The sequence below is a fragment of the Accipiter gentilis genome, chromosome 20 (genome assembly GCF_929443795.1).
Source record: "Accipiter gentilis chromosome 20, bAccGen1.1, whole genome shotgun sequence".
NCBI lineage: Eukaryota > Metazoa > Chordata > Aves > Accipitriformes > Accipitridae > Astur > Astur gentilis.
Window position 1 is genome coordinate 3847583 of NC_064899.1, and position 15913 is coordinate 3863495.

The window sequence follows — 15913 nt, forward strand, 5'->3', positions numbered from 1 at the left end:
TCCTGTCGGTTGTTGCAGGCTTGAGGAAGAGAAGGTTGGAATTAGCCTTTGAGTCTTACTGGGGGTTTGCTGGTTTTGTCATTTGCTCTAAAACTCGTGCTTGATAACAAACAGTGCGATCCTGGAAAAGTTTCTATCTGGTGCTTCGGTTCCAGGCTTGCAATGAAAACTAATAAAGAAGTAACAATGCAGTCTCTTATCTCCTTTTCCTAAAGCTCATGGGATGTAGCTGGCAGCCATGTAAGAGCCTAAACGTAATAGTCAAAAATAACGTGGCAGGAACCATGCAGTACGTTGGTGTAGCGCACGCTTCTATATTTGCTGCAGTTGGAACTCTTACAGGGTATTTGTCCTCCTTCGTCAGCGCAGAGCGTTGCAGGATTACCTCGCAGGGTTGGAGTTTACTGGCTTGGTCCAAAATTACTGAATTCACAGAAGTTGCATCCCAACTGAGATCTGATACGAATGTTGCACTGAAGCAGCCTGAGCTACAGAAATACTCACGCGTGAAAAGCTGTAGTAGCCGTATGGAAAGAGAAGGAATTCCCGGGCTGTTTGCTTAAGTTGGATGGGTGCTCTGGCGCTGAGCAATCTTGGGAACTTTGCAAAGTTCTGATAATAATTTTCATTTCACATCAAAGCAGATGAAACAATCAAAGAGAGGAAACTTAAACTTAGGCAAAGTAATTCTAATGAAGCGTTTCGAAGAGGGGGAGGAAATCCCTGAGCTTACATGCTTTTAATTCAAGTTTGTGTGTTTTTTATTTGGGGAATCAGCAAAAATGTGGAAGTTGTAAGCCCGTGTGGATATTCTGTCAAGTAGTTCACTATTTGGGAATCGTATGTGAAGAACTTTATGCTGATTTTTATAATTATGTATGGTGTGCCCTGGATGATTTTGTGACCTGTGCGTGTAAACTGTGAGTGGGGTGAGAATAAGGCAGTAGGCTCATTTGAAAAAGGTCCCTCTTTCTGCCTTGAATTTGCAAGATAACAAAGCTCCTGAGTGACTGTATTTAGTAATACTTGGCTTTTTGTTGCCAATTATCACCCATAAAATATATTCTGAAACGACTGCGACTTCAGTTTTCGGGGTAAGGAGCAGTCTAGCAAGAAAAACCGCTTAAATCCTCCGCCCAGCACTGTCACAACCGGTGTGCTTTGAACATAGGCAGAGACAAGCAGAGTTAGAAATCTGTTCTAAAACACCAGAACTGCCTCCTTTTGAAATGATCTCTTCTTGACACGGAAAGTCCCAGAAGCTTGCTGTCTCATCCAAAATACGCATCCTGCCAGGAATCCTAAATAGGTAACGGTGCGTGACGGATGGTTTGATAACGAGCATTCATCTGGCTTCTTGTTTTTCCCCCCTCACAGTTGTCTGGTGGGTGCGAGCTGACGGTGGTAATCCACGACTTCACCGCCTGCAACAGTAATGAGCTGACGATCCGGCGCGGGCAGACGGTGGAGGTCCTGGAGAGGCCCCATGACAAGCCCGACTGGTGTCTGGTTCGCACCACGGATCGGTCCCCAGCCGCAGAAGGCTTGGTCCCCTGCGGGTCCCTCTGCATCGCTCACTCTCGCAGCAGTATGGAGATGGAGGGGATTTTTAACCACAAAGGTAAGAAATGACGGAAACGAAGTCTAGCCGTCAGCAGCGTGAGTTTGGGGTAATGGGGGGAGGACGGTGCAAATGGGAACTTCGGTGTCCTTGAGCTGGTTTGGTTTCTAGTTTTTAATGAGATAAAACACAACGCTTTTGGAAACCTGCAGCCTTGCTGTCTATTCCAAAATAAGCGGTCGGCAGTTCTCAGCATTAAGTGAAAATGTGCGTGAAGACAGGGATGAGATTTAAGCAAATTATGTCTTGGTGAACAGAGTTATGCATCATATTACATCAAGCTGCGATGATATGAAAGTCCATACCTGTCGTGTGCTGAAAGGGGGGAGGGAAGAAAATCTCCAGCATGCATTATCAATGGTTCCTGAGAAATCCTGCAGTGAGAAGTCATGACAATATCAGGCTCAGTGATGGAAAAGGTAAATACAGGCATCCATGTGCCCTGCACAGGAATTGGCTATTTGGACGTCTGTGTTTTACTTAGCTGAGTTTTCCAGAGCAGCAGTGGCACAGTCATCCCTTTTTCCCAGAGCAGCTCTGAAATCTTACTTTGTTTTTCCAGATGCATGAAAGAATGCACCCCTGAAGGGTGCAAGAAAAATCTGATAATTTTTTGAAAGTTCTTAAGGTTTTGGTGTGCTGTAGTCCTTTGGCTTCGTAAACTCCCCAGGCTCACAGAGTAGTTTGTTAGTAGAGAAAATGCTTGCTTGCTTGCTTCATTTGAAACTACTTGAGTTTGCAGCCTGTGAACAGAAAGCAATGTGAATTTAAAAAAACAAAACAAAAAACACAAACCAGTTCATTAGAAGGTGTTTCATCACCCGCTGGGGGAAAAGATGCATTTCAAAAAGTCCATTATTGCAAGTAGCAAGATTAGCAGGAAAGTGGTGTTGGGGAAAACTTGTTTTCCAAAACAGAAAATTCTGGTTTTGAAGAGTTTTTCATAAATAACCACAAATTTTTCAATTATTCAGTCCATCCCAGCTATCACATTAACATTTTTCCCAGTTTTTTCAGACACCGTCTAAATATGCTTGGCTGAAAGAAGGGAGAGTTTGTGTTTCTCACATTAGGAGCAAGCACAGCAGGAATTTCCTGAATGCAGGGTGACTGGGGGGGAGTCTGAAGGATTGAGCTGTCGAGCTGGAATACTCTTTTGTCCTCTTGTCTCCTATAACAATTGGGATAGAGAACGTTTGCAGTTGTTCTGATGATAAAATTGGAAAAATGTGGTTAGGTATCACTGAAACACTTCTTTTTTTGGCTAGAGACTGATATCATGGAAATGTCAACAGGTTTTATATTTTTTTAACAACACTCACGGAATTGATAAATCCAATTTCCTTTGGAGCTAGGGGACTTCACCTTTGAATGCAGAGAATTTTTTTTCAGGAGAGGCAGATTGTACTGGACAATATAAGTTATATGAAGAACATTGAGCCTGTCAGACTCTTGAGGGAGAGACAGAGCTGGTTTTGTCTTTGAGAGGTTACTTTTATTAGACCAGCAGACATAGCCTGTACTGCTTTGTTCCCTTTAGTGTTTGTTGGGGAAAACGGGGCAGAGCATTGTAAAGTTACTTCAGTTTGTTTGACATGTTGCTCTGAAATAAACAGCATTAATTAATTATATTAATTACGGAGACTGAAGAAGAAAAGGCCATTGCTAGAACGAGCATGATTTGCAGGGTTGAAGGCAGCCTCAGCAGTGACTTCTGCCCCTGCCTCTGCCACAGGCTCCCTGCGGGATGTCAGGGCATGCCATCTCAACCCCAGCTGATAAGAAGCAGCTGCTAATTGTTTATTCCCACATTACTAGGTGTCAGGCTTTAGGAGCTGGACGTTTGATTTGTAAAGTTTCCCCTTGCATGTGACTGTGACTTAAGTCAGTCAACGTGAACTGAGCATGCAAACTATTATATAATGTTAAGTAATCTGGGGAGGGGGGAAAAAAAAAGGCAAAAACCAAACAACTTTAGGCTGGGTACTTGAAACCACTGGATACATTTGACTTTGGTCTCTGCCTCAACTTTCCACTGCTTGAAAGAGGTTGATAGTGTTCATTTCACAGAGGGATTATAAAAATTAAGCAAAATTAGTGGAGTGCTTTGATTTTGTTTTTCCCCCATAGTGAAAAGTACCTCAGACAATCCAGCAAAGCCATTATTCATTCTCAAGTACTGCATTTGATTAAAGATCTCTAAATAAGGCGTTGGGGAGTATGTTAATCAGAAGAATGGAAAACCAATTAGATGGTCTTCTCAGAATTGTTCATTGTGGGCACTGATTGAGGTATGAATTTCTAAAAAACAAAACAAAACCAAACCCACAACCCCCGTAACAAAGAACAAGTGAATGACTTACATAATTTAAGGCAGTCCATGTACTTGAGTGGACAACTTTTAAATGTTTTTGCTAGATTTCTAGTGCTTGATTCTGCAACTTCAGTCTTTTTCGTACTGATTTTTTCTCTCTCTTTTTTTCTTTTTTTGATCATAATTCAGTAAAACTTTCAGTTTTGAATGATTCAACAAATTAGGATATTGCCCTCTGGAGTTTTTAGGTGTGAAAAATACATGTTGTATATCAGGCTCGCAGTGTGAGCATCAGGTCTGAGTAATTCTGTACAGTTCATGGGCTAAGCCACGCGCAGCAGACACAAGTCTGGAATTCGTGCATGTCTGGCATCACAATCTATTGTGAGAGGCTCAGGGAGAGAGAGAGGTTTTATGTAATTGCAAAGGAAAAAGGGAGGAGATCACCTCCAGAAGTGGTGGGGGTGGCTGCTTGGATGTTGAGTGTTTAGCCTGCCCAACCAGCTTGTAGAAGTAAAGAGTTTTGCACTCCTTTCAGTATCTATGGACCCTGCAATTTTGATCTTTTCAACGGTGTTTATCAATACCATTTGCCAACTAAAAAAGTTGGAAAGCCACGGCGTATCAGAGGTGAAGTGAGCTTCAAAGTTTTGCAATGGCAAACCTCTTCTAATTTACAGCTGGTTCTTAAGTTGTGTAAAACCACATTTCATCACTGAGTACAGAAATGTTGGTTGGTGTTTAATGACTTAAATAATTTGAAATGATTATCTGAAGTAGGGGAACGTGAAAGGTCGTTAAAATAGAAAGTATGTTCAGTGAAGCCTAGTTCTTACAGCTGATCTCGGTCATTCCTTGTCTGTCCACGTATTATCTGTCAACCGTGAAAGGTAACATTTTATTCTCATGACAGAAGACAGCCCCCAAAATGACCCTCATCCCTTGCCTACAAGTGTAGGTGTTACTTGTCCTTTAAGAATGGTATTACTTTAAATATCTAATCAGTATCAATGGGTTAAAAAAAATGCATTTACAGTATCTTCAACCTCTAAAATGTTATAGTAGTTAAGTTAACAAACATTTTGTTAAGAGTATGGGGAAAGCATTACACAGAAAAAAAAGATATTTACTGGGTGGATAGTCATTTAGGGAGAGGGTTGATTGCAGGTTCCAGAGCTCTTGCTCGCTCTGCTGGATATCAAATCTATTTTTGTAAGTTATTTGGGTCATTTAATCAATTTGACGTGCCGTTTACAGATGAGTACATTTTTTAAAATCTAAATCCCTTTTATAATGGGGAAAAAAGACAAACAAGGGGGTAGTGAAGAGGTTGAATAACAGTTGGTGTGCTCTACAAAAAAATAAATTACTAGCTTTGGAAGAACATGTTTTTCACAAGTAATACATAAGGCAACAATTTTTTTTGCAATGATTCCCCACATGTTATTGGGCGTGGGGGAGAAAGAATGTTCCTGTTGTTTTATTTGGTGCTTCTCTCTTTTTTAACAAGAGTTTCTTTTCTGTGGTACACCCTTTTTATATGTGCAGTTCTTTCCTTTGTTTGCAGGGCATTTACACAGCCACAGAGCTTTGGGTAAAGGGCAGGGGACAGGATTCAGTACAATGTAATTGAACTTGTAAGCTCAGAAAAATTGGCAGGTATTTAAAATTGTTTGTGAATATCTTGCCCGTTTAGATCACAAGTTCACTGTCTTTTCCAACTTCGAGTACTTCTGAAGTCTGAAGACCTTGTGAAGGTCCATCACATCTCTTCTGTAGATGCTACTGTTTGGAGAGCTACAAAGGCTGCAACAAGCCCTTGTTCACAAGGCTTACATTTACGTGTCTTCTTTATAAGTGAGGGGGTTTTTTGGGACCACGTCTAACTGCCAATTCATGTTACTATCCGTTTGGTTCAAAACTTGGCCACGGAGATCTTTTGTTTACCTGGAGGTACAATGTCTGCATGTTTTATACGTTGTTATAATCCAGCTATCTGTATAGGTTTGTTCAGACCTGAAAGGTAGGTGATGTCTTAGTAATATGGTGACATACCACACACCACTACAATACTGAATACTGGCTTTTGATTTTACTCTCAGGATACTGTCCTGACTGGTGCCATAAATGGAAAAATGTTATTTCAGCAGTATTTTTTTATTTTATTTCCCAACTGTAGTATCTCTCAAAGAATCTACCATAATCAGGAGGATTGAACGGCTGACACTTTCCAAGACAAAGGTTGACAACTTTGTTTAAAGACCTGTGCAGTAAGCCCTTTTCTACACCTGCAAGATGGCAAGGAGTGGTGTAGGGCAGGTGTTGCAAGTGTCAGAGCTCTTCTTGGATAATTCCTTCTATTCAGGAATTAAGATAAAGAAAAATGGCACAGGTGATCTAGAGATACTTCCCCAGAAAAGAGAGATATTTTATAGTTGAGGCCACAGAGTGGGATAAAACAGAATCTTGAATTTGTTACATTAAATAAGCTTCCTCTCGCACAACTGGAGACCTATTCAGAATATTAATTTTAGATGAAAGGGGAAGGGGAGACAGTAAAGGTGAAACATCTCACATATGATCGAGAGATTTTTAGGTTACGATTGAGAAATGAAGTGTTGCCATGTTGAGTCCAAATACTGTTGTTACGTAGGAAGAGAAAGCTCTGGATAGCAGCAGCAGCAGAATTTGATCAAGTAAAATGGGAATCCAGTTTGAATAATTGAAGGACTCCCTGTTTGTAGTGGAGGAAAAGAAGGATGACTTGGGCAGCAAGGGGTTGCTTACAAGCAGAGGGAGGCTGTAGAAGGGGAGGATTTGCTGTTTCGAGACTGCAAGCAAGCGAAGCATGGGCTGCGTGTAAGGAAAAAGGATCCCCACCCGTGGCGCAGAGCCAGAGCGCTGCCTGTGAGACTGTCTGACAGCGATCGCAGCTGCAGGAAATGAGTTACAGCCCAGGCCAGCAGGGAAAGTAACTCCGAACAACGAGTAGGTAAGGGACTTGCTTGGCCTTGTTGCTTTGGGGCCACGTGGCAAAAGCTGGGGACTGCGTGGTTTCCAGGGCACCGTACAGAAAGGGATCTGCTTCTGCTACGCAGCCGGCCGCGATCGCACGCAGAAAGCAATATCGAGGAGTATGCTGGAGTTGTGCGAGACGCTAAACGTTAATCGAAAAATTCTGGTTCTTGATCAGTCAATTGCCTCTTCATAAAATTTCCAACTAACAGGCTGCCCATCCAGATAGCCAGCTGATAGAAAGCCTTATGAGGAGCTCACGGGAGGCAAAGCCGAGCAGTCAGTTGGATTTCACACTCCACTCGTCTAAATTAGCAAAAAATTGTAAAAGCTGTGCTGTAGTGTCAGTTCAACTTATTTATCAGGCAGACTTGAGCTTCAACAGAGGCGCAGGCATTTTAATAGCTGCAGTTCAACTTCACAATTAGCAGTTGTTTTGAAAGCCCAATAAATCATAAATCTCCATGTAATCACAAACATTTTGCCAAAAAGCATTGCTAGTCTAATAGTGGCAAAGGTAGGTTGAATTTAGGTTGTGTGTGTGTGGTTTTGCAAGCATGTTCTCATGCTTTAGTCCAGGTGAATAAAATAGCTGCAGTATAAAGTAAAACAAGAATTCTCTATCCTGACTTTCCCACCTTGTGGTTTTAGTTGAGTTTGCAGTCAAAAACGTGGTTTGAGCATAAGTAAACTGAAATAAAATGTCATCAATTGACTGTGGTCCCTTAGATCATAATCTTTGTGTTGAGCTTTATAGCCAAACTATATCAGATGGCTAGAGTTAATAGCCAAATTCTAATTCAGCCTTGAATGAACAGTAAAGTCTGTATGAATTGCTTCCTTGGCATAGTGCAGTCCTAAACTAGATAAGGAGATTCAATGACTCTCACAAGTTGAATTTCTAGAAGAGTTCTCTCTAAATCAAGTTTAGATTGCTCTGAAACATCATAGGATTGATTTCTGCATAAACCTGCTTTGAACTCCTGCGCTATTCTTTTATCATAATCCAGCCCAGGAGGACCTGTCAGATATATCTGTATTTCCCATTCTGACTTCGTTTGTGGGCATAAGTATGTGGTTAATTTGTCGCTGGAATTTTTGTACATAGGTAATGAAAGCTTTTTGCCCTGCTTGGGAGCTCAGCATTACAGCTGAGAAAAAGGAAGACATTTTATAATACTGGCTTGAATGTACTTTTGGTCCCAGACAGCTGCCAAATATAATGCTCTTATATATCGTAGTTGGAAAGGAAATCGGTGTGTAAAAAGTATCTGCTTCAGAACAGATGTATTTGCACAGCTGATCTTTGGGAGGTAGAAGGTGGATATAAACCAGCAATTCTGATGGCTTTAGATTTCCCAAGAGAGTTGTTATTTTACTTGCAATTAACCTTTCTCTGACAGCAGTTTCTTTTCCTAACCAAGGTATTGGGGCAGAACGGAGTACAAACTAAAATCATACCCTTTAAACATTGTTTGTATGTTGCAGTTGAAGAAAAACGTCCTGGAGCGGTGTTTATTTTCCTTAACTGTCCCACTTCAGGTGCAACAAACTGTTGAAAAAGTTGCTTCGGTGTTGAGAATTACTTCTTGAGGGTGTCTTTGTTACCCATATTTTGCTTTGGGTTAAGTAAATATTCAGAGCTGGTGCTCCGAAGAGCGCCTGAGAGCCTCCCAAAGAATTTCTCTTCCATTTCAATGAGTAAGTAGCTTGGCAGGGTGGTGAGGGACAGGGAGAGTGGGGCTGGGGACACTTTTTGGCCACGAGAGTGCTCCTAGACACATGGGGTTGTCATAGCTGTGTGCTAACTGCCTCCTTCGTGACAGACGACAAGGAGCTGTTGGCGTATATTTTTCTGCAGCTGGGGTGGCTGTTCGTTTCCAAGGACCATCTGGGTAACGTTACCTGATGTGTTTTCCTTCTGTCACAGAACTGTGTAATACTGACAGTATCCATAAGGTCTTCTGTTCTTTTTCCGACTCTAGTTTTCCGGCACTTCTGCTGCTGTGGCTCATATTCTTAAACTTGGTATTGGGAGGAGTATTTATGTGGTTTGTCTTTAGTGGAGAGGAGAAAATCATTGAGGAGCAGGCTAGAGCTGATGTTCTTATGCACCTTTCAGGACATCATCACATCACATCATCTGTGTCATCACTGCCTGCAGATGGAAGTAGCAGGATTTAGCATTCCACTGACTTCCACCAGTTCTGGGTTTGGGAGGAGGCTGCTGAAAGTCCGTGTCCCATTGACTTCATTTCACTTTTCCTGCAATCAAATAGTAAAGTATTAGTCTCTGTTACGCATGCTAAACCAGGAATGTTGCCTCACTTTTAACACAATCCTATTGGAAGCTTTTTAGCAGATGTCCTTGACATCTCTTAAGTTGTGGGCATTGGTTTCAAATCACCACTTCATCATGCAATGTTTTGCTACTATTTTGAGTGCATATTCACTGATACAGGTATAGTTCCAATTTGGGACATGCTTGTGTTTTCTCCTAGCTTTGAGTTGAGTACAAATAGCAAGACATTTTTTTCTGTCTGGGACAACTATTGAACTTGAATTCATCATTCTCTCACATGGAAGTTACGCAAGTAAGTGATGGAATTCTTAGGCTGTTGTGGTAAGTGAATAGCACCATTAAAACATTCCATGATCCCAGGAAAAGTACTTTTCAGAAATTTGCAGTATGTGTTTTCTAGGATGGATGTATAATGGTTAACCGCTATAGCAATAGAAGACATCTATAAAACTGACATGCAGGCATAATAGTAAAGGCTATCTTAGGAAAGCTCGTTATCAAGTTGTCCTTGATGACCAGAATCCTGTCGTCATTTTCCCTATGGTCGTGAACCAGCTGTGTCCAACCTGCTGTATGTTAACCATTTACGGTGCAGCAGAAATAGCCCCTGTTACAAGAAGCTGTTAAAAGTACGTCAGGTATTCAAGAGCAGACTGGAGAAAGCCCCAAGTCATCTGGTCTGATCTCATTAACTGACCCATCCTTTTGAGCAGAAGGTTGGACTATGTGGATTTTTGAGGCCCCTTTCAGCTTGAGCTGTCCTGTGATCCTACGCTAAAAGTTAGAATTGCCAGCATGCACTTGGTATGTTCTCAGTGTTTCCTGGAGTCTTGGACTCCCCTTAGTGTCCATGGCGATATCAGAAATGCTTAAGATTTTGCCTCAAAATATATTCATTCCATGTAAGAAATGGCAAGGAATCCTAAAAAGTGTTTCTGCTCATGAAAAGCACTAGTTATTCTTGTTGCAGCGTGCTGGGTGTGATCATAGCCTTATTAGGTGTATGTTCATTTGTTAATAGAAGCTTTAATGTATCAGTGAAATGGAGATTCCTTAAACACAGAGTCTAGGGAAAATCTAGTCACGTGTAAGAACCTTCAAATACACTGCAGGAAGGAAAGCTGATAGGGAAGCCATCTGGAAAGACGGACAAGTAAAGCTGACTCGTTGTCTGTTGCTTTCTACAGAAAAGCCTAAGGGACATGGAAGTAAATGGGGTTTTCAAGGTCTAAGTTCAAGATATTGCCCTTCTTATAAATAACGGGAGAGGATTCTTAGATACGTTAAATGTAGGAATTTGTAGTGATGAAAAAGATCCTGAAAGAGAATGAGAAAAAAAGCAGGGGTCACTAGCAAAAAAGTATACTAAGTGAAAGGTGTTTTTTTTAAAAAAATCACACAATCAAACAAAACAAAAAAAGCCTAAAGACTGAAGACCGGTTGATGGGATTGAAGTATGCTTTAGGCAATATTAAACAAAAAAGCTCGATTGATGAAAACCACCAAATCATTAACCACATATCTTAAAATTTTTGTACCAGTAGCTAATCTATTTTAAAGAGTTTATTTATCATGGCCTGACTTGGTTGTTGGTCCATCCTAGTGTGTTTTGTGCTAACTTTTCTCATCGTCTCAGGCCTAACAAAATACGTGCACTCTAAATGCTGGCTGATTTAGTAGAATAGGCTTGGGTGTATCCTGTCATGCTAAAGATGTGGTGGGACTGAATGCAGTCGTACCAGGATCATTTTGGAAACCACTGTCGCAGAGCTCTGGTTCCAGGCCCGGAGTAACATCTAAAGAAAAGGTGCTCGGAGCAGATGGTACCCTAGAGGTACGTGCTGTGTTCTCTTTGTGTCCTGGTTGCTTGCTTAAGTGAAAGCCTGGGCTATGGGATCCAGTGCTCGCTCACATCAGCTTCCTAAAACTGTGCTGAGATTACAGTCCTCAGAACTGGAGTAAATTAATAGTAGTAGTATTTTACTATCTTCTTTTGTTGTTTGTGAAATAACAAAGCCTTACTCTGTTATTTAAGTTGTTGGGCGATGACAAGCATTTACGTTTCTAATGATTTTTATTTGAAAAGAAGTATTTTATCTATTTTGACCGTCTCATCTTTCATGTAGAAGCATTTTATTATTTTTATAAAGCAGAACGCCATTCTGAATTGCAGAAGGAGGTAGCACTGTTTTGTCAGACTGAGCTTTTGAAAGACAGTATTCCCTGTTGTAAAAGCTTAAGTTCTTAAGAATACTAACCTCATATTTTTGTCAGCAAGACCATGCGTATTGGGATACAGAGTCTGTTTAGGTCTTTTTGTGTGCTTCAGGAGGTTAACATTATTACCAGTCTAGAAGTTCTACCATGATGGCATGTGTTGTTCAGGAGGAACTAACTGGGAAAAGAGAATATGCAAAAATTTTGTAGCAATTAAAAAAAATTTCTTGCACCTAAATTTTAATTGCTGTCCTAAAGGGGCATCACTGTCTTAACTGAGTGTAGTTGCTTTGTGAAATATCTGATGTGTCGAATTGGAGTGGCTATTCTGTAACTGCATTTTCACAATTCTAGTAAGTGGTGATGGTGTAATTTGTAGAAAGTATACCCTTTTCAGTTTTGTGAACTGTGTGACTATGTTCATTTTTTGGTTCAGAGCTAACTTTCTTTTAAGTGGATGTAAAACATGTACTGTGTAACCCAAACAGAAAAAAGGTCTTACCTTTTTCAGGACTGTCTTGTTCTACATCTAAAATTCACAGGAGATATAAAAAATGTTAATTACAATGCAGAAATGCTCACATTTGCAGAATTGTTGGGCAGTACATGTTTTCTAGCGTTTCCGTGTTTTAACATCTGATAGGCAATGTAGAATAATAAACCCCTGCCCTGTGGATTTTTTGCTCCATTCTTTCTCTTCTCCCTATGGCAAAGCTAGCATCCAAATAAACTTAATTCTATTTACTAACAAATCTGTGTGTATATTTTACAAAAATGCAGCACATGAAATCCAGGCTCAGAGAGAGAGAGAAAATGCCCAGTTCTGATTTTGCTCTCCTGCTAGATGTAGCGCAGAAGAATTGCAGAAGTTGCTTCATTTTGCGAAAGTATCTTTTAATATAATAAAGGAAGCTGTGAAAGTATGTAAGTTTTTTGTGTTAAATGCTAATGTTTGAAATCCAGACAGGTGCTTTCAGTGCCCATGTGCCTTTCCTGCTTCCAGAAGCAGCAAGGTGTTGGGTCGTGCTGGGCTCCCTCTCCCATACCTCGCGGTGCTGTGCCACTTAACCTGCTCTGTTACGTGGACGGGACTTTTGCGAGGCAGTACTGAGCAGAGGCAAAAGGAGGAGAGGTCTTTGTAACCCTTTGTAACTAACCAAAATGCATTTGTACAATTTGAACTTAGCAGGAGGGGACTAAGAAAAGTGTTTCGGTCAGTAATACCAACCCACAGGTAGCCCCCGCAGCTTGCAGGCGCAATTCCTCCAGATGCATATGTATGGAACTTGAGCATCAGTATTTCTTACAGGGAGTACATGTCCAATTTTAAAAACATTTCTTTCATTTTTAATGACCTAGTTTGGTTACTAGAACTGTTTCATTTTCCTTTTAAGTGACTTAAAAGAAATGAATTTTAAGTCAGGAACATAATTCAATATTCTGAACACTTGTGATTTATATTCTTACCCTTTTCTTTTGCCTTTGACTGCATGCATTTCCAGTTAAGAAAATTAGCTGAGAGATTTATGTTAAAAAGAATCCCAACTCCTGTATGTGCAGTTACAACTGGTTTGGAAAATTAAACCTTGTTTTGACCAGATTTTTTTTCATGCCAACAGGCTGATGCCTTTTTTCTTTGGAGTGAGTGGGAAGGGAAGAGAAAGGGTGTTTTAAATATGGTTGAGGAGACTACATCAGAAAATTCAAATGAAGAAAAAAAAGAAAAAAAGATGATGAAGGGTAACTTGGATAATAAAATTAATGTAAAAAATGAGTGTTTCTTCAGTATGTCTCATTAGGACAGCAAGTATTTCTTGCTTGGAACACTTTTTGTGTTTTCTCCAATGCAGAGACGAGGCATGGCATATTTCTTCTCCCCTCCTACCCCTCGCTAAGTAGTGAATGTATGTGGAACAACATTCCTTACGCTCATCCAAAAGATTTTGTTTGAATTATCTGAAGCTGGTTTGTTGTGGTTTTGCTGACAGTGGCTGGGATCCTTCAAGCTGATTTGGCATGCTGCAGTGGTGACTGTGTTGAGGAGTCAGAATTTTCCCAAAGCTTTTCCAGATAAACAGAAGACCAGGGACACTGAACATCTCATCATTTTGGTGAAAGGCCTCCTCATTCTTGGGAGTGGTATACAGGCTCCGATTCCTTGGCTACAGCACAGAACAGAATTAAAACCTCAAGAAAATAATAGCCAAATGATTAAGATGGGAGAGAGTTTATGATGTCATGTGCTTTTTGATATTCTTTCTTACTGCAGGCATGAACAACAGCTAGGGCATGTTCTGCAAAGCTGGAGACAGGAAGGACTTGTTTAGATCCTGGCCTTGGTGACTGCATAGTTGGATAAATGGTTCATTTCCCAATATTTGTAATTAAATAAAGCCCGAGTTCTTCGGTGCCTTGACGGCAGTTGCTCTTGACAAATGCTTTACCCAAGATATAGAAGGGAGAGTTATTAATCACCCAGCTGAAAATATCTCTTTACCCTCAATCAGAAAATACTTTTCCCAGGTTTGCCAGCTAATTCGATAGCCTGCGTGTTTTGTTAGAGGTGGTTGTTGGTTGGGGTTTTGGGGGGGGAAGGGGGGTTGATTGAAACGCCCCAGTATTTTGAAAGGAGTTCTTGGAAATCTCAAATTAAGGATGTTCACACAATTCATTGCAAAATACAATTTCTGACTGGTTCAGTTTAAAGTATCTCTGGCAGCTGGCAGCACTGGTAGTAAAGAACAGGAAACAACGCGCTGAATGTAAGTCCAAAGAGCCACTGTTGTAACGATTCCGCTCCTTGCAGACCGGCAGTGTTATCTGTGAGACTGAGGAGCAGCGAGGCTATTTTTCGGGAACAGGATGATCTTTGTGTGGGGGGCTGAAGAAACCAGATCCTCGTGGCGCAGCTGTGCTCCAAGCAGTTGAACTGTAGACACATTGTAGGCTGAGGAAAAGGCAAAGTTAGGCTCCTTTCAGAATTTTCATCGTAGTGTGGGAGCTCACCTTTGAAGATTCAACCTCAGATTTATTTACTGATGCATTTTTGCTGTTCGACAATTTCTTGGTTGTGTTAGAGTATTCCAGTGTGAGGCAGAGTGTCTAACTTGCTGAGGATAGGATTTGCATGCAAAGTCTGCCTGATTATTTTTTTAAATGCAAAATGCATATGGTAAATAAAATTCCTCTTGGTTTGTGCAATGTTAATGTAGTTCAAGAATTTTAATGGTTACGGATTTATGTCTAACTTTGGCTCCTAGGTCTGGGTGGTCTTTGGTCCTGCACAGTTTTGGAAGAGTCTTGAATCTTTTCTCTCCCACATGGAGAAACATGACTCAAAATTGTAAGAATTGTTAACTTCTAAATGATGAAAGTATTTGTCTCCTAGATCACTTCAAAAATGCTTCTAAAATCATGATGTTTAGATGCTGGTAGGACTGAATACAGAATTCACTCTTCTATTAATTTCAGCTATCCTGTATATGCTTCACTCTTAAGATGAACGAGAATTTTTTTAAATAACTTTGTAGTACCGATTTAAAAATATATGAATTGGTTTTGTAAATGGAATGTCTGGAATATGAGGGGGGAGATTTTGGAGAAGACGACATTTAGTTTTACTTTTGAACAACATTGAATTTTGAAGGTGGGATTTTTAATGCTATAAACTTTGAAACTTTTTTCTTTCTTCTCCCCCCCCCCCCCCCCTCCCCCCCCCCCCAGAGGTAGATATTAAGGAAAAAGTGTTGGCTCTTTGGCTTCTTTTTCAGGCTCTGAGGCAACTCAATATAGGTGTTTAAAAATGAAATTTCTGCATTTTATTAGCTTCCCTTTCCTGTTCTGCTTGTTTTCCCCAAGATGGTGTGGAAACGTAATGGGGCTTTACAAAGATTAGCTTGGAATGCTGTTTATCCTTGCTTTAACATAAGTTAAGTTGTTATTTCTATTACCATGCAAATGTCTTGGAGTATGAGAAATGGAGTCGGTTTAACTCCGGTTGTCCTCCTCAACGAAAGAAGGGATGAATGTTCCCATTCTTACGTGCAAGACTGATAGTACCCTCAGGTGAGGTGGCACTTCTCCAGGTTGGTGAATACCGTGGTGGCAAGCGGTGGTTCCAGGTGCTGCAGTTGGGAGCTGGTGCCTGCGAGACGCTGAAGCTGCGGCCGGCTCATTCGGTGACTGTCGGGCAGAGACGGATGAGCTGTTATTTCTCTGCTGGGGGGAGCTGGCAAAACGTTAAGCCCTTCAAACGGTTTGGGCAGTCTGACATTGTCCGTCAGTGAGCCCCGAGATTAATTGCAGAAAGTTGATGCCGTGCCTTCACTGCAGTAAGAGATACGGGCGCGTGATGCTTCGTTTACGTATATTATGCAAAGTACACGCTACCTTATCTACTGAGGATATACAATGCTCTTCTAATTGGGGTTTTTTTAGTTTCTTT

The 15913-nt window shown here is 40.9% G+C and overlaps 1 protein-coding gene across 4 annotated transcripts in view; it reads left to right on the plus strand.

Moving 5' to 3' along the window:
* Window positions 1–15913, plus strand: part of TRIO (trio Rho guanine nucleotide exchange factor) — a 255442-nt gene that overhangs the window by 183789 nt on the left and 55740 nt on the right. For all 4 annotated transcript variants that reach the window (XM_049823888.1, XM_049823887.1, XM_049823885.1 and 1 more), the window contains exon 34: window positions 1378–1621. In XM_049823888.1, the coding sequence (XP_049679845.1) occupies window positions 1378–1621 (244 nt within the window). The remainder of the gene's footprint in view (window positions 1–1377; window positions 1622–15913) is intronic.